Source organism: Schistocerca piceifrons, chromosome 1, assembly GCF_021461385.2.
Source record: "Schistocerca piceifrons isolate TAMUIC-IGC-003096 chromosome 1, iqSchPice1.1, whole genome shotgun sequence".
Lineage (NCBI taxonomy): Eukaryota > Metazoa > Arthropoda > Insecta > Orthoptera > Acrididae > Schistocerca > Schistocerca piceifrons.
The window spans coordinates 1,226,711,018-1,226,729,971 of record NC_060138.1 but is presented as its reverse complement, the minus strand read 5'-3'; the positions used below and the strand labels follow the sequence as shown (position 1 = coordinate 1,226,729,971).

The 18,954-nt window shown below is 39.2% G+C and overlaps 1 protein-coding gene across 1 annotated transcript in view; it reads right to left on the bottom strand.

The window, feature by feature from the left end:
- Positions 1-3,278: 3,278 nt before the first annotated feature.
- LOC124779577 (Down syndrome cell adhesion molecule-like protein Dscam2) overlaps positions 3,279-18,954 on the bottom strand; it is a 432,737-nt gene continuing 417,061 nt past the window's right edge. Inside the window, exons 33-35 of the mRNA XM_047253719.1 lie at positions 16,108-16,228; positions 6,826-6,966; positions 3,279-3,414 (exon numbers count right to left, since the gene is read on the bottom strand). Coding sequence (XP_047109675.1) covers positions 3,363-3,414; positions 6,826-6,966; positions 16,108-16,228 — 314 coding nt within the window. The 3' untranslated portion in view covers positions 3,279-3,362. The remainder of the gene's footprint in view (positions 3,415-6,825; positions 6,967-16,107; positions 16,229-18,954) is intronic.

Below are 18,954 nucleotides of genomic sequence, written 5' to 3'. Positions count from 1 at the left end.
TGTGGCTTATTAAACTGATAGTTCGGTAATCTTCACATCTGTCAACACCTGCTTTCTTTGGGATTGGAATTATTATATTCTTCTTGAAGTCTGAAGGTATTTCGCTTGTTTCATACATCTTGCTCACCAGATGGTAGAGTTTTGTCAGGACTGGCTCTCCCAAGGCTGTCAGTAGTTCTAATGGAATGTTGTCTACTCCGGGGGCCTTGTTTGGACTCAGGTCTTCCAGTGCTCTGTCAAACTCTTCACGCAGTATCGTATCTCCCATTTCATATTCATCTACATCCTCTTCCATTTCCATAATGTTGTCCTCAAGTACATCACCCCTGTATAGACCCTCTATATACTTCTTCCACCTTTCTGCTTTCCCTTCTTTGCTTAGAACTGGGTTTCCATCTGAGCTCTTGATGTTCATGCAAGTGGTTCTCTCATCTCCAAAGGTCTCTTTAATTTTCCTGTAGTCAGTATCTATCTTACCCCTAGTGATATGCACCTCTACATGCTTACATTTGTCCTCTAGCCATCCCTGCTTAGTCATTTTGCACTTCCTGTCGATCTCATTTTTGAGACGTTTGTATTCCTTTTTGCCTGCTTCATTTACTGCATTTTTATATTTTCTCCTTTCATCAATTAAATTCAATATATCTTCTGCTACCCAAGGATTTCTACTAGCCCTCGTCTTTTTACCTACTTGATCCTCTGCTGCCGTCACTACTTCATCCCTCAAAGCTACCAATTCTTTTTCTACTGTATTTGTTTCTCCCATTCCTGTCAATTGTTCCCATACATTTACAATATCATAATATTCTTACACAAAAGAGTAAAATTATTCAAGAAAAAAATTTTAGCTACACATGAAAAACAAGAAATAATGATAATTGTAAGTTGCTCACACACTGACTGAAATTATATGCTCAGATGATACAGTACATGGGAATGAAACACTGTAATAAATTAAGTAATAAAATACTCAATATGCTCTTAATAGGAGACTGCACGATGAACTGATAATATGAGCAAGGTACAATTTGGCATTAAATTTATTGAATAATTGTTTCTAATAACAGAATCATTTCACAGTTGGTTGACTGAATTTCCAGGTTTGGTTCAAGTCCCTGTCTGGCACGAAGTTTAAATCTGCCACAAAGTTTTGATGATTGACTGAAGTATTAAGTTGCTGTTGTTAGCTCTTGTTGTACCTTGATAGCGGCGTAGTTTGGTCACAATTTTTTTGGGTGTCCTCTTTAATCTGAATCAAATGATCCAAAAATTTACGTAATGAGACTAGTAAATCAAATGTCACTAAACCACTTCTGGATGTGACAGGCATAATGTTTCCCTGGTATGACAGTTACTTCTAAATCATTTTCTCATCAGCAGATATTCTGGGATAAAACGATCACTGATTTTGTTCTTATTTCACAGTAAATGGGTAAGCACTAGATATTTATGCAAGAAATGCAATCAGCACACATGGTAATGAGAGACGGTACTCATACTCACAACATATGAGGTGTAATAAAAAAGGAACAGGAATTTTTGTTTTTCTCGCATAATCTTTATTTATTCATCAAAAACTTTTCCCCCTTCATAGTAATTCCCCTTTGATTAGCACATTTGTGCCAGAACTTTTTCCAGTCTTGGATGTGCACTTCTAGAACTCACTTTTCGTTAAGGTGTTCACCTTCTTCAGTGATTCTATTTTCATCTCATCCATAGTCAGAACATGATGACAATATTTTGAATGTCATGCTGCACATTATTTTCAAATTTAATGCAGATTCTGTTGTCCATATTTTAATTCACCAATCACTCAAAAATACATATAACCTTCTGACTCTGAACAGTACACAAAATAATCAAAAGAGCTGAAAATACAAGCATGCATCAGAAATATGTTTACTATCAAATTCATTAAAGCAAACCTGAAAATCAGATGTATACAGCCCATGAAATTACAAAATTCGCGTTACTTTTTGACCACACATTGTACCTGTTCCTTTTGTGTTAGTGTCTGATCATTAAATTATAAAGCTCTGCTCATTAACCATGCATCTCATATATTTTATTAACACAGACAGGAGTCTGCATGAGAAGAAGTATTGCAGGCTTAGTGTTCAACATGTTGGCAAGATGATGCTTATAGTTCCATTAGCTCTCTAGCCCAAATTATTAGCATGTGAATATGCATGTGATTTGCATAAAAATATACACAGATTCCCAGTCATAACTGGAATACTCTTTTTGAATGTGCTAGATTTGGAATGCTAGGAACAATAAGTTATTAATTTTGTATTAATGGTTCAATATTTTTGGGCTTCTGTGCAATGTTTGATATAAACTAAACTTGACATGACAAACATCATTTAATAGTTTTTATCTTTTGTAGTCCTGAAGATGAATGAGTGCTGTAAACTATGTGAAAGTTTTTTGGGTAAGATACTGGATTCACATTCAAAGCAATAGCAGTTAAAAGCTGTGTCTGGCCGTAGAGAGTTCCAGATCTATGATTTTATGGTTTGCCTAAAGTGATAATGGAAAATCCCAATGTGGTCCTGGGAAAGCACACAGTCAATTTCCTTCTGCTGTCCTTCCCCAATAACAACATGCTGCATCTCAAATGACATCACTGTGAAAGTGATATTAATCCCTAATATTCATTTTCTGAACTTTTTTTTGCATGAGAATGACTAAAACAATGTGATGGAGGAAACTTGCTTTAGGGAATTTAAGATGCAGAACCCATAAATTAGCATTAAGTAGTATAATAGAACTAAGGAAAAATTTATTTTATTTTCAATCACTTCATTGTACAAAAATAAAAATGTGACAACATTAAGAACTTTGTGCACATACAATACATTATACATTATTTGTACCATTGGCTGTTTGTTTATTAAAAACTTTGCAGAACCATAAATACATTAATTATATCGTGATCTGTACATTTGTCAGTCTTCAAAGTACATGGCACATAATTATTATTAACATTAACTCAATGGGATCATATCATAAAAATGTTGACTATTTTATAAACAGTTTCAGATGTAAATTTACATTATTACAGAGATTTTGAGTGAATGAGTGACTTACAAAAATTCTTATTTCCTGATTTTACAGTTTTACATATTTAGACATAATACTTAGTTGACAATTCCAACAACCAAAATATACTCAAATATTTGAAGATATGAAATAGTCACCTGAGGAAAGTCTCATCTTTTTCTAAAAACACATAAATAACTGTTAAACACAGTAATTATACTGATGAACACATGTATAAAAATAGGTTCATCATGACTAAATTAGTCAGTACTTGCAGAAAGTTATCACTGAGCATATACTGCCAATAGGTAAGGAAGTCATACATCAATGGTGTACTGACTCCTTTTCTGCAGCTTTTTCTGATGAAACCTAAGGTAGAGAACATGATTAGATCATTCCAAATGTGTGAAAATGTTCATAGTAACACTACATAATTAAAAATGAATAAACACAACTTAATCTCTATTGTTTCACTCAGCAATACATAAACAATATGTAAAAATAAAACAATGGAAAATCCAGGATGGAATGTAACAATCTTAGAGAAGGAAAGTTGCTACTTGCCATATAGTGGAGGTGCTTAGTTGCAGATAGGCACAACAAAAATCTGTCACAAACAAAGCTTTAGTCCATTAAGGCCTTTGTCAACAATAGACACACACACACACACACACACACACACACACACACACACACACACACACGCACACGCACACGACTGCACTCTTAGAAAACTGAAACCACACTTCAGTTGCCAGAGATTGCAATCGTATGTGTGAGTTGCGTGTGTGAGTGTGTGTGTATGTGTGTGTGTGTGTGTGTGTGTGTGTGTGTGTGTGTGTGTGTGAGTGAGAGAGAGAGAGAGAGAGAGAGAGAGAGAGAGAGTTGCGCGAGAGTGTGGGGGGCTCGCGTCTGTCGTCTACTGCTGATGAAGGCCTTAATGGCCAAAAGCTTTATTTGTAACAGTCTTTTTACTGTCTCTATCTGTGACTCAGCACCTCTGTTATTTGGTAATATTGTTACAATATGTAACCACAGTTGCCACAAGTTTACCAAAGTGAAATTCCCTGATATTTCCCTGATTTCCAGACAAGTTTTAGCATTTCTCCTGACAAATGTTGAGGTCTCAAGAGTTAAAAAAAGAAGAACAAGATGACTTCTGTATCTCTAAATGTGTGAGCAAAAATCTTAAGTACCAACAACAACATCTTTTGTAATGAATTCTTTTTAGGTGGACAAAGCAAGCCAAATGGTATATATGTTTCATTAAGACAACTGATGTTATTTTATTTCAATAAATCAAAGCACACTTGGTGACAAAAATATGCATTTTGTTCGAGTCGCAAGACAGATTTAAAATACCTTCACTTCTTTCAGAAATAACCTCAGAAAAAAGTAGGCCTCTTGACAGAAATGTATACGGTGGGGAAGAGTTGTGTAAATCAACACTATAGGTGACCACAAATAAAACGTTGGTTCTACTATGTTCATTACTGTCGGTATTACCCACTGTGTTATGTCTATTATTCTACAGGTATTGTGCGATTTTTCCTTCAAGAAATACATGAGCACTGCCAGCGACTGCCACAATTTTCTTCTTCTAATCATCCATACTTTATAATATATAAACTACTTTAAAAGTGCCAAAATGTACTAGAATAAATAAAATATCTATAAAATGCCGCACTGTACAATCTACTTGCGGTGAGACAGTCGCAATTCCTGAAATCCATCGCCAATGGTCCTGGGTCCATGGATAAACCATGCAAATCTGCTGCATTATGCAAAACACAGACAGACCCAGCCTGCGGGCAGGTCAGTGAGAGTAGATCCGACAGGCAAGGCCCGTACATTAGTGGGAAACTATGGGCTTCATACCAGCAGGCCCGATCCATTAGAGATACCCACAAAAATGGCTTGCAGTTTTAGCCCATCATGGAAGTCCACTCATGTGGCCAGCTATTCATGTGTCACAGACACCATGTTGATGAAATGAGACCATGGTGATCACCTATGCAACAGGTAACTTGCGCAAGCACTCTGAGAATCAATGCTAATGAGGATAGGTAGCAACTCACAATAAAGATTATCACTGAGACACAGGCAGGCACATAGGAAAGACAGTCACACTCTCACAACTAAAGTTTTGGCCCTAGCCTTTGTCAGAAAATGAGAGCGCGCACACACTCACACAATCCCTCAGACACAACTCACACACACAGGACTGTTGTCTCCAGCTGCTATGTCAACAAGCTCTGAGAATCAGATCCAAACAAACCACTCCTCCCCCCCCCCCCCCCTCCCCCCTGCCTCTCACCGGCAGCTGCTAGGCTAGCAGGAAGTAGTGGTGGTGGCAGCACTGACCGCAAGCTGGGAAGAAGCAGTAAGAATGAGAGAGTACAGAAACGGTGCGTGTACTCAGCTGCACCCAGCCAGTGACTAAGGATGTCATCTCAGTAAACAAACAATTTTATGCTACTGAGACAAAAATGAGATTTTTCCAGTGGTTTTTTTTTTTTTTTTCAAATTTCCCTGGTACGTTTGAAATTCCTTGATATTCCCTGATTTCCAGAACTTGTGGCAACCCTTGCAACAATTATAAACTGTCCTTTCTTCTTATGGTGTGGAATTAATGCTTTAAGGTTTTTGCATTATAGTAACTAACTTCCCTATTGTCAGATGCTAAAATACACACACTATAAAACTTTCAATAAAGATTTTCAGTAAACAAAATATTTATGGTGATAATATGCATCATGTGGTCAGAGATGAGTGAAGTGTAAATAATTGATGAATATTGTATTATAAAATGAAGCTGATGGTGATACAAGTGCCAAGTTAATTATAACAATAACTTCTTGCCAAATATGTAATACTAATGTACTGTTCAAGAAATATATCAATACTGTGACAGGTGCAGAAAAAAATCTTGCAGCAATATTTGTTGTCATTTATCTATTTCTGTAAGTCTTTGTAGAGCTTATGTACCTCCTCATGAGAGTGTGTACACAATGGTGCATATGCTCAAATGATTACCTTGGAATATCTTTTGCTTGTTTTTAAAATAAGTCCTTCTGTTCTGTCTGAGATTCCTCCAGTATCTGTAACATTGTTTTAATTTTTTTGTTCACAATAAAGTTTGTGCCTGAATTTTCTCCCAGCTCTCATACTGTCCAAAAAGCATAATTCCTGATTTTTAACACTGTTTCATTGTCCTTTACATTTCTGATAATGAAAGAGTCATTTGGCATTGTTGGCTGGGATACCCCGAGAGGTAATTCAGCCATCTAATTGGAAAGCATTTTATTCCTCCCTTTTCACACAGTGTATGAGAGTTGTGTTTTAAGTGTATTTGTTAAGTGTATATGACTGGAATGGGCGTCTGTATACTGTTGCGTCATATTTGAGTTGTATGATGATGAGAGAAAGAGGAGGTTGAATTCTGGTGCCGGGACATAGCCTACGCCCCTCAAATAGGACTGTCTGCCACACTTAATGTCCTCATCAGACAGATTACCATAAAAAGTGTCGCATTCCTTAATCTTCTCCTTCTTGGTGGGATCTACAGAACATGAAGAACGAATACATGGTGGCTCATGGTCAATAAAATCAAATGTCCTGGCAACAGGATATCTTTCCCTACTGACTTAACATAAGGTTATTGCAAAGTTACCTAACCGTGGATACTGTTTTGAAATGAAATAGAATCATTAATTTTTCTTAACTTCGATTGGAAATATTAGGAATGTTTTCAATGTTTAAATACTATGTCTTACATACCGACTAAGTATTTTGCCAAATTGGATGGTATCACGATCACATTCAGCTTCACTTAGTTCTCGATTATCCGAGAAACCAGAAGGTGGCTGGAGATGGTAGCTGGAAAAGCTAGCATCATCTTCAGCCGAACTTGTTTCTGTGCTGCCAATGAAAGGACAAAAGATGACTTAGTACATTTATGTACATATCCAGATAGTCAAGTACCATGGAACAGGTAGAAAGAGTCTTAAACAAAAATCTGTTAAAGTATGTAGATAAAATTACTATCTTTACACAAAGATGCAAGTCTTGGACTGTGGACAAATACTGTTACCAGAATGGATATCAATAATTAACTTTTGAAATTTGACATTTCATTCTTGATTTGTCTCAGTTTATCAATGTTCAATGTTCTGCTAATATTAACAGAGATCCTTCACAGTGATCACTCAACAGTTGACTCTGTTCATACCCCTTACACACCCTACTACCTGGTCCAGCAATCCCTGTCCTCTGTGACACCTGTACGGGCACACTTTGCCATCTGGTCCCCGCTGCCCTTCGCCACAGGGTCTTTACCGTCTTGCATGAAGCACGACTGTCGCACTTGGATCCATGTGTGCGTTCCGTGCTAGCACAGCAAGGTCAGCAGGCATGTTCAACCTCCTCTTGGCAAGTTTGACATCCGAAAGAGGTGTTTCCAGCATGTCCATATCAATGTCGTTGGTCCCCTTCCCCCGTCTGAGGGCTACAGATATATCTTATCGATCACTGACCATGTGACCCACTGGGTCGAGGCGGTCCCCCTTAACTGACATCACGGTTGAGACTGTCGCCCGTTCCTTCATCTCAGCGTGGGTTGCTCACTTCAGCTGTCCCCTATCTCTCACCACCGACCAAGGACGTCAATTTGAGTCCAAACTCTTCACACGACTCTGTGAACTCTGGGGCATCGCCAAGTTTCATACCACTGCATACCACCCGCAGTAGAACGGCCTGATCAAGCGGTGACACTGCACCCTCATGGTGCCCTAATGTGCCATGGAGGCCTCAGGTCAGAGGCCCTCCCTTGGGTCCTGCTGGGTATTCACTCGGCTCACATGGAAGATCTTAATGCCTCGCTCGCCAAGGTTCTGTACAGTGAGCCTCTCCTCCTCCCTGCTGAATTAGTCAAGGATTCACCTTCCATCACACTGAGGATCTCCCTGCTCTAATCGAGTGTGTCCACATGCATGTTGTGCACCTACATACCCCCCCCCCCCCACCCTCCCCCTCCCTGTTCGTCCACAAGGACCTAGCTATGTATAATTTTGTTATGCTGCGGGATGACACTGTGCGGACAGCCCTTCAGCCACCCTATTCGGGCCCTCACCATGTGCTATGTCACGATACCAACACGTTTGTCATCCATCTCCATGGACGGCCACAGACAGTCTCAGTTAATAGACTTAAACCGGCGTGGTCCCTCAATGACGACATACCTCTCGACACAGCCATCCTGCCTTTGGCACATAACAAAGGACGAGACTGCCACTTTAAACTGGTAATTGGGGACTTAAATGCCAAGGTTGGTATCAAAAGCCGTGGTGATTTCTCAGTAGGCTGCCGTGGAATTTATGAGAGAAACGAAAGGGGTAAAGGCTAATTCAATTTGCAGAAGAAAATAAATTATTCATCATTTAAGGAACACCATAATAGGAAAGGAACATAGAGAAGCCAAAACCATGAGACCCACAATGAAATAGATTTTATCATCTAATCATACCAAAATAATCAAAGATGTTTCGGTTTTAAATCAATTTAATACTGGTAGTGACCATAGACTAGTAAGAGTGAAAATAAACATTAATACTCAACAAGAACGAAGAAAACTAATATCACAGAAAAAAGAAATTATCGGTATGGATAAACTGAATGAAAGGAAAAAGGATTTTAAGTATGCCCTTTGAGTGAGATTAGAAGAGTCAACAGAAGAAAACCTAGCTGAAACGATAATGGAAACTGCAAAACAAATAGGTGGACTGAGTACAATTACTAAACAACCAGGAAAGTTACGAGCGGAAACCAAAGCTTTATTCGTAAAAAGACGAGAGATGAAAATTAAAACTTCTTGTGACAAGATAGAATATTCAGAACTGTGTAAGTGTATAAGGAACAATATGAAAGCCAACATACAAAACTACCACCCCATTAGCTTACTTTCTGTTATATATAAAGTGTTCACTAAAGGCCTGATAAGTCACATTAAAATGGTAGTGGATTCTGCACAGCCCATAGAACAAGCTGGATATCACAGTGGTTTCAGTACAATTGACCATATAAACACAATGCGTGAGGTAATCAGTCAAGACAATGAGTATGCAATGCCATTATGCATAGCCTTCATTGACTTCGAAAAAGCCTTTTATTCTGTCAGTCACACTGATGTCATACAAGCAATGGCTGAGCAAAGAGTGGAAACAAAATATATAAACATATTGTGCAACATTTATGACACGCCTGTAGCATCTATCAACATAGGAAAAAGCAAGTGTGAACTTCCCATTGGAAAAGGAGTAAAGCAGGGCGATCCTATGTTCCTGAAGTTATTTATAGTAGTTCTCGAGATAGCTATGTCCAAAATTATTTGGAACAACAGAGGAATAAGGATAAATAGTAAAAGGCTCACCAACCTGAGATTTGCTGACGTCATAGTGATCCTAGCTAACAGTAAGATGGAAATGCAGTCCTCTATAAAAGACTTAACATATCGTTGTCAGGAAGTTGGACTTAAAATAAATCACCCCAAAACTAAGGTTATACATAATAATTGGGTAGCTGCAGGACAAGTAACACTGAACAGCAACATCCTAAACAATGTTACAGAATACATTTATCTGGGGCAATTAATTGACCCCAAAGTGGATTTGAAACCTGAAATTTTTCGTTGAATTAAACTGGGTTGGAGGTCTTACAGAAGGAATGCAACAGTTTTCAAATCTAACATGCCAGTCTACTTAAAGAAGACAGTTTTCGATCAGTGTGTCCTATTGGTTTTAACGTATGGGTGTGAAACTTGGACTTTAAATAAATTTTTCAAAAGGAAACTTAGAACTGCTCAGAGAGCTATGGAAAGTCAATGTTAAGTCTCACTAAGAAAGATCGACAGAAAAGTGAAGACATTTGAGCAATAACAAGAGTAAAAGATATTATAGAACAGGTTAAGACTCTAAAATGGCAGTGGGCAGGACATATTGCATGGACAAAGGAGGGAAGATAGACAAAATCAGTTTTAGAGTGGAGTCCCAGCGAAAAACGAAGACCACCAGGGAGACCACCTGACCGCTGGGATAGGGAACTCAGGTAAGTTGCAGGCTTCAACTGGCAGAAGACAGCAGCGGACAGGGATGCATGGAAAAACCTCTTAAAATATATTTAATAACTTAAAGAGGCTGCATTTTGTGTGTGTGTGTGTGTGTGTGTGTGTGTGTGTGTGTGTGTGTATTTGGATGATCTAAAAAACTAAACAAACTTGGCATCTGGTAATGTTACTGATGAAAGTTCATTAAGCTAGACAAGAAAATGTAATGGTTGTATGACAGATCTCTGTGTCACACTACATGTAATTAATATACAGTTGGATGATGACTGGTAGCTTAACACAGGACTCGTATGTTACTTCTACTATCGGATTTCCTTTTCCTCCATCATTGGATTTATACATTAAATTATAACCCCAAATAGGTAAGAAGGTCCATTACTCCTTTCCTTCCTCAACAATTTCTTCACCACATTTTTTTCTTCAGTAATCATGACTGCTTTCTCAGGGACATGTAAACATACTTTCAAAAGGCCTCGTGTGAGGCAGTGCTATGCCATTCACAGAGGGCACCACAGAGTTGTGTGTGTGTGTATGTGTGTGTGTGTAATCACCATCAGAGCCCACCACGGGCCCCAGCCTATTTAAGGCCAGCCAAGTTATGCTCGGCCTCAGTTCTCTAAGTGTATTGCTACAGCTCTTCGTGCACGTAATTGGTTCTTGCTGAATGTTACTTAAATACTGTGTTCAAGTTGTTAATGCTTCTGTGGAATAAAACTGTGTTCCACCTACTGGTAGTGTTGTATTTATACCTCAATACAACACGATTGCCAGCAAGTGTGGTCTTGTTCTCCGCGCAAATTTTACTCTTGTTGGTCCTCCATATTCTCACGATGGCTGATGGTGTTATGAAAGACATTATACATTGATTGGTTGAAGAGCAAGAATCATTTCCTGAGGCATTGCACCACCAATCACAGGAGCTGGACAAACAAACTCATGAACATCATGTACATCAGTCATTGGTATCTGTATTGTCTAGCTGGCGTGCTTCCCAGTCTGTATCACCTGCTGCTTTGCCCTCCACAGCCCCCATGGTTTATTCGCCTCCATATGAAAAGTCCATTGGGGAATGGGTTGAATATGAGAAACATCTGTGGCAACACTTTCAAGCTTCTGAGATTACTGATGCTATTTTATGTCATGCCTTGTTCCTTTCCTGGATATTGTCATGACTGTATCATGTCCTATGTCACCTTGCCCCTTTCCAGGATCCGTCTCCTTTAACGTTTGATCAAATGTGTGAACTTCTTTCGAAATACTACTGTAAGCACACCCACATTACTGCACTCTAGATTGAGTTTTGTTGCTGTACAAAGCAGTCACATCAGTCCTGTCAAGCATGGGTGACTGAACTGCATGGGTGGCTGAACTCCATAGGTTAAGTCGTCGTCATCATTTTGTGGCCAACGTGCATGAAGAGATGAACGCTGATCAGATGGTGAGAGATGCTATCATTCGTTTATCTCTGAATGAAAAGGTATGAGAGGTTTCCCCCCAGTGCAAAAATCCATCCCTCTCTGATAGGTAACCAAGCTTCAGATAGTTTGCAGAGGGAAGATACGATCACGGCGGTTCACAAATGATCACAGTGTCAAGATGGCCGGCCTTGCTCCCAGCAGCAGTCGCATCAACAATGTAAACAGTCCAGTAAACAGCAACATATGTAGTCCATTAAATTTTGCGCATGCATCCGAACAAATAAAATTTCCTCCATTGATATTTTGGCCATGTATCATCCGGCCATCCTCAGAGTGAGTCACACAACTGAAGACAAGATGCCAAGCGTGGCCTTATATGCTCCACCATTGTGATACAGCGCATGCAGGTCACAGATGCTGGTCAGTGGCAAAGAAATACTGTTACAGATGTGCTGCCTGTGTCGAAGGCATACAGATAATTTGATTCACTTTATCGATGTATGATCGGCAGTGGTGACACCATGACGACTTTTCTGCAGTTTAGTTACCCCAAGAGCCGGACTCCTCCATGCTTTATCCAAATTAAAACCATTATCTCTATTTATTAAATTATTAGCTAATCCAGTCTCTATAGCTTCCTTGAAGACAGATACTGTAAAGGAAGAGGTGGACGTTAAAATCTTCGTATCACAGTAATTCATGGAATGCACTGCATCAACACAATGTTTGGCCACAGCTGACTTGTCTGGCTGTGATAAGCAAGTATATCTTCAATGCTCCACACATCTCGGATGAACAGTGTGTGTTATTTGACCTATGTATGACTTCACAATTTCCACAGGGCATCTGATACACAAATGCTTTACGAAGCAGTAAATCATCCTTTACGGAGCTGAGTAAAGCTGCAATCTTCGTGGGGGGCCGGAAGATCACCTTAAGACAGTGTTTCTCAAGAATACGGCCTATCTTCGAGGAAAGAGCACCAAAATAGGGCAAAAACGCACTTGATCTGAAGGAATTAGTTTTCTTCCCTATCACATACCTGCATTCTAGGTTTTGCTGCGGAGAAAATCCATTGGCTTTAAAACACTCTTGAGGTATGAGAGCTCTTCTTGCAAATTATCTTTATCGGATATACAGTGCACCCTGTGCACTATGATCTTAAGGACACCTATGGTCTGTGACGGGTGATGGCAGCTACTGGCATGTAGATACAGATTTGTGTGTGTTGGTTTCCGATGTACAGCGTGTCCTAATGTGTCATCAATCTGCTCATAAAATTCACCATTAAACTGAAAATAAAATGATAAAAGCACATGTTCAAATAAGGCCACGATGTTCTTATCAAAATGTTGGCCAATAAGAGATAAAGAGTTCTTTAAAGATACCTTGGTGTATAATGATACCACGTCAGAACTAACAAGCACATCTGTACTATTTAGCCTGACATTGCTAAGTCTCTGAATAAAACTCATAGAACTACGAATGTGGTGATTACATTTCCCTACCAATGGTTTTAATAAGGAAGCTAAATATGAGGCCTATAATGAGAACTATTGGTTCACCAACGTATTTTTCTGCCAAATATTTAGTTTTCTTATTAAAACCATTGGTAGGAAAATGTAGCCACCACATTCATAATTCTATGGATTTTATTCAGAGACTTAGCAATGTCAGGTGAAATAGTATGGATGTGCTTGTTAATTTTGGTGTGGTATTGTTATACACCAAGGTACCTTGAAAGGACTCTTTATCTCTTATCGGCCAACATTTTGATACAAACATCACGGCCTTATTTGAACATGTGCTTTTATCATTTTATTTTCAGTTTAATGGTGAATTTTATGAGCAGATTGATGGCGTTGCTATGGGAAGCCCCCTCACCCCTCTGGTAGCTAATTTTATTCATGGGAGACTTCAAGGACAAGGCACTGGACTTAGCAAGTTTTAAAACAACTGTCTTCTGGATGTACGTGGATGACATATTTGTGGTATGGCTGGACGAGAGGGATGAATTACATTGATTTCTTGAGCATTTGAATTCTATCCATGCTAGTATCAAATTTACTATGGAAATAGAATAGGACGGCTGCCTCCCCTTTTTGGATGTTGTTATTCACCGTATAGTTGATGGCGCATTAGGACATACAAGATAACGGAAATCAACACACACAAATCTATATTTACATGCCAATAACTGCCATCACCCTTCAAAGACCATAGGTGTCCTTAAGACCTTAGTGCTCAAGGCGCACTGTATATCTGATAAAGATAATTTGCAAGAAGAGCTCTCATACCTCAAGAGCATTTTTAAAGCAAATGAATTTTCTCCGCAGCAAATTCATGGAGCATTCAATGCAAAACCTAGAATGCAGGTATGTGATGGGGAAGAAGACAGTAATTCCTTCAGATCAAATGCATTTTCGCCCTATGTGGGTGCTCTTTCCTTGAAGATAGGTCATATTCTTGAGAAACACTGTGCTAAGGTGATCTTCTGGAACCTCAGGAAGATTGCAGCTTTACTTGGCTCTGTAAAGGATGATTTACTGTTTTGTAAAGCGGGTGTGTATAAGATTCCCTGCGGAAATTGTGAGAAGTCCTACATAGGACAAACAACATGCACCGTTCATGAGAGGTGTGGAGCATTGAAGATACAAACGCTTATCGCAGCCAGACAAGTCAGCTGTGGCCAAACATTGTGTTGATACAGGGCATTCCATGAATTACCATGATGTGAAGCTATAGAGATTAGATTAGCTAATAATTTAATGGTTTTAATTTGGACAAAGCATGGAATCTGGCTCTTGTGGTAATTAAACTGCAGAGAAGTCGTCATGGTGTCACCGCCTCCGATCATACACCAATAAGCGAATCAAATGTCTGTACGCGTTGACCATCGACCAGCATCTGTGACCCGCATGCGCAGTATTGCCGCAGTGGGGCATATAACCCATGCTTAGCATCTTGTCGTCAGTCTTGTGACTCACTCTGAGGATGGGCGGATGATACACGGCCGTAATATCAATGGAGGAAATTTTATTTGCGTGGCTGCATGCCCAAAATTTAATGGACTATTCATTACGCTGCGCAAATTGAAAATGCACAGCAACATATGAGTCCCATGCTCCCATTCTGCCCTTATTGCTAAACTCACAAACTTATAGAGACTTGGGCTCCCCTCCGCTTCTCCCTGTGACACGAACAGCAGTAAATTACAATAAAAACAGTATTCCTATTCTAGGCCAATTTTCTGCCCCAGAGACTTACAAGTCAGTAGTCCGGTCATTTACATTTCTTGTTGTACATAATACACAAATGGAGAATCTTTTTGGATTTGGTCTCGTTTCTTCCATGTCCATCCAGTTCCAGTAGCATTCAGGTAACAAGCCAAAGATGAATTAGATTGCCTCATGGAATCCGGCATTGTTTGGCCTATTGCAACAAGTGAATGGTCTACCCCCTTAGTTATAGCAAAGAAACCATCAGGCCGGTTACACCCCTGTGGCAATTTTAAAATTTCTATGAACGCGCAACTATGGTGGGTACATGCCCAATACCGCACCCCAACAAACTCTTTGCAAAGTTATCAGGTGGTCAATATTTCTCAAAAATTTACCTGTTGGTTACCTATTTACAACTTACTTTACATACAGAGTCACTACATATCTCAGTTGTATATACCCCTTTTGGACTGTACCAATACTTGTGGTTGCATTTTGGAGTCACCAATGCTCCCACTATTTTTCAGTGTTCTTTGGAACAACTTACAGCATCTGAGCTGTTTTGTGCAAACTATTTGGATGACATTATAGTTTCTGGTGTCTCCACTGAAGAACATTTACAATCTATTGGTCACATTTTCCTTATAACTAATTACACAACTTTCCACTATAATTTGATTTTTACACCTCACTCTATTCTTCCAAAATATCTCCCATTGTTTTTGTTTTGTCTTCTGCACCTTACAGGCATAGAGGTATTTTGGCCTTTACAATTGTTATAAGATGCCATAAAAATTATATCACTAAAGATAAAAATTTAGCTAAGATGTAAATGATGAATGTAACAAGATTTTGGCCTGGACGGGCTTCCAAACTGGTCACATATCAATTTTTTGTAATGGGGGAATTATTGAATATGAAATTTAAGCTTTCCAAGGCATATTTCACAACTGATGATGAAAATATGTACAGTATAGTGAAACATGAATGTACTACTATTCCTCATGGCGAATATCAATGTGTGCACATTATGGCACTAAGAAATGTTTTCATTCATGTTACATCAAATGCTTATAACAAAAATTTATGTTAGTTACATGGATACCCTACCAGCCATAATTTATGTTTTCTAAAATTTAGAACTAAACAGGAAAGAAGACTATAAAGCTGCAACAACTGATAATAACAAATGATTTAAATAAGCAGAAAATGTAGTGTTTTCTGTAATGTGATGGATACCACTACAGCTGTATTTAGATTAACTGAAAAGTATTATTGATATTTAGAAACAAACCTTGACTACCTGTTGTGTGATGCCAATCTTTTATCACCACTGCAGATGGGGTAGTGACGGGGTGTCCGTCTTCTCTGGGGAGCAGGAGACATCTCATTTGATTCAGTACTTGAATCAAGGCGATATATTTCTGTAAACAGCATGAATTAAAAATTATAGAGTACTGCTCCTTCTTGGTTTGATTGTTGATATAGTTTTGACCACCTGATCACCAAAACTATGATTACTAATTACAAGATTTCCAACTGAATACCAAGTTCACACTAAACCACTGATGATAAGTGATGCTTTATCTTAAACAAAGAAACACTGCTGGATACAAAACAGAGACATTTTAAACAAATAGTTACAAATGAACTGAAATTTAGGATTGAATTAACCTATTATATAAGGCAACTATACTTTTAGGTTTCATGGAGTGAACAACCTTAGACATGGTAGGGCAACATAGCTTACTGCTTTGGACATCAATAGATAAATCACAAATTGTAATTCCATTTGTTGTGTTTCTACATAATTGGTAATTTAATAAATACAATGTGTGTTTAAAAATGATATCTAGTAAATGATTCCCAATTTTATCAATACATTGAGTTACTCAAACTCTGAAGGTCTGGTCAATTGTTTGAATGTAGCAATGAGTGTATGGAGTTCTGCATGGTACATATTCTCTTACAAGTATGGAAGGATCCTTGAACAATTGGTGCATACAATCAATGTTAGATATTATAATAAAAAACAACACTGAAAGGAGCTAAATGGCATAAGTGTATCAGTCATGGAAGATCGCCTCTACAAGAAACTGAATTCCCTGAGAACTTCAAGCTATGTGCACTAGGGTGGCCCCACCTCACTAAACCCACACAACCCCCAGCATCAGCTTGTTCACAATTTGGAAAAAATAAGTTCCCAGTTATATTCATAAATTACTGCATACTTTTTTTCTTTGTAAAAGTAAGGACCAATGATCTAACTCTGACATCTATGAATTATTTGTGCTGCATTGCCTATAGGTACACAAACAGAAGCTTTGTTATCTTTTGGAATGCATTTCCTTGCACACACACACACACACACACACACACACTCAATCACATTCACACATCTGTCTCCCTACATTGTGCTCAGTTGTTTGCCAGCTTTCTCCTGGCCCACAGTGAGTGTACTGTGGTACAGTGTGGGTGTGGGGTGGGGGGTGGAGTAGGGTGAGGGATGGAGAGAGGCGGAAGGCAGGGAGGGGATTGGGAGGAAGCATCTAATGGGTCATGGAGGAGTGGTGAGCTGTCTGTGGGTTAGCTAGGGAAGCAGGTAGAGGGGACAGGTGGCAGATGGCTGGGCACCTGATTTCATACACTAGGGCATGAGATAACAGCACACAGCTAGACACACACTATTTTGTGGGGGATGGGGGGCAGTGAGTTACCTTAGGTTTAGGCCAGGAAGGTTTCGGAAGCAAAGGATGTGCTGTAAGGATAGCTCCCATCTGCTCTGCTCAGAAAAGCTGGTGGTGTTGGGGAGGATTCAGATGGCAAGGGTTGTGAAGTAGCCATTGAAATCACGCATCTTGAGCTCCACTGCATGTTGTGCCACTGGGTGGTCTACCTTGGTTTTGGCAATAGTTTGGTGGTGGCCATTCATACTAGTTGATGGTTGGTTGTCACACCAATGTAAGACACTGTGCAGTGGTTGCAGTAGAGGTGGTATACAGGGTGTTTGAGGAGGAACAGTAAATATTTTAGGAGGTGGTACTACAGACGAATTGCAATAAAAATGTCATATAACATGCTTCCAATTTTTTCTGTGTACAGTGGTACCTGTAGGGTTCCTGACTGCCTAGCAGAAGACCATAAAGAGTAACAAAGTACCATCTATGTGGAACTGCTTGCACATTACGAGGTGGATTGTGACAATTTTTTGTTGAATATCATCACAGGAGATAAAAATGGGTTCATCACTTCAAATCAGAAACATAACAGCAACACATGGAGTGGCACCATATCACCTCTACACCAAAGTAAAAGTTCAAAGCCACATCCTCAGCTGGTAAAGTCATGCCAACAGTCTCCTGGGACTCTCAAGGGGTTATTCTATTTGATGTCCTCCATCATGGTGCAATGATCAACTATCAAGCGTATTGTGCTACCCTTAGGAAATTGCAGAAACGACTTCAGCATGTCTGTCACCACAAAAATGCAAACAAATTCCCCTTCTTCATGACAACGTGAGCCTTACACAAGTCTGCACATGCAGGTGGAGCTCACTTTCATTGGACTGTTCTTCTTCATCCATCCTACAGCCCGGATGTCACACCTTCTAATTTACATCTCTTGGCTCAATGAAGAATGCACTCCATGGGAAGCAGCATGTGGATGATGGGGAGGTTATTAATGTAGCAAGACTTTGGCTTCAATGTCAACCAGTAGAGTGGTACCATGCAGCCATATAGGCCCTCCCAATAGGGTGGCATAAGGCTGTCACACTGAACAGACTTTATGTTGAAAAACAGATTTTTGCAGCCAAAGAGAGGGGAATAATATGGTGTATTGGAATCCTGAATAAACCCACCCAGCTTCCAGAAAAAAGTGCTGCATTACTTATTAAACTCCCCTCATACATTCTTATATTTCAGTGAATGTTTGACAGTCTGACTGCAACCTGCATTTCTCAGCTTTCCGTCTGGCATAGGACAGATTTTTTTTATGGGTATTGGTTTCCTATGTGGTTTTGACTGCCACACAATCTTTGAATACTGTATTGTGGAAATGCATTCTCTATACATGTTTAATTCCATTCCATACATTTTCTACAGGGAGAGACCTGGTATTCTTGTTGGTTATGGAATAGAATTAGTCTTTT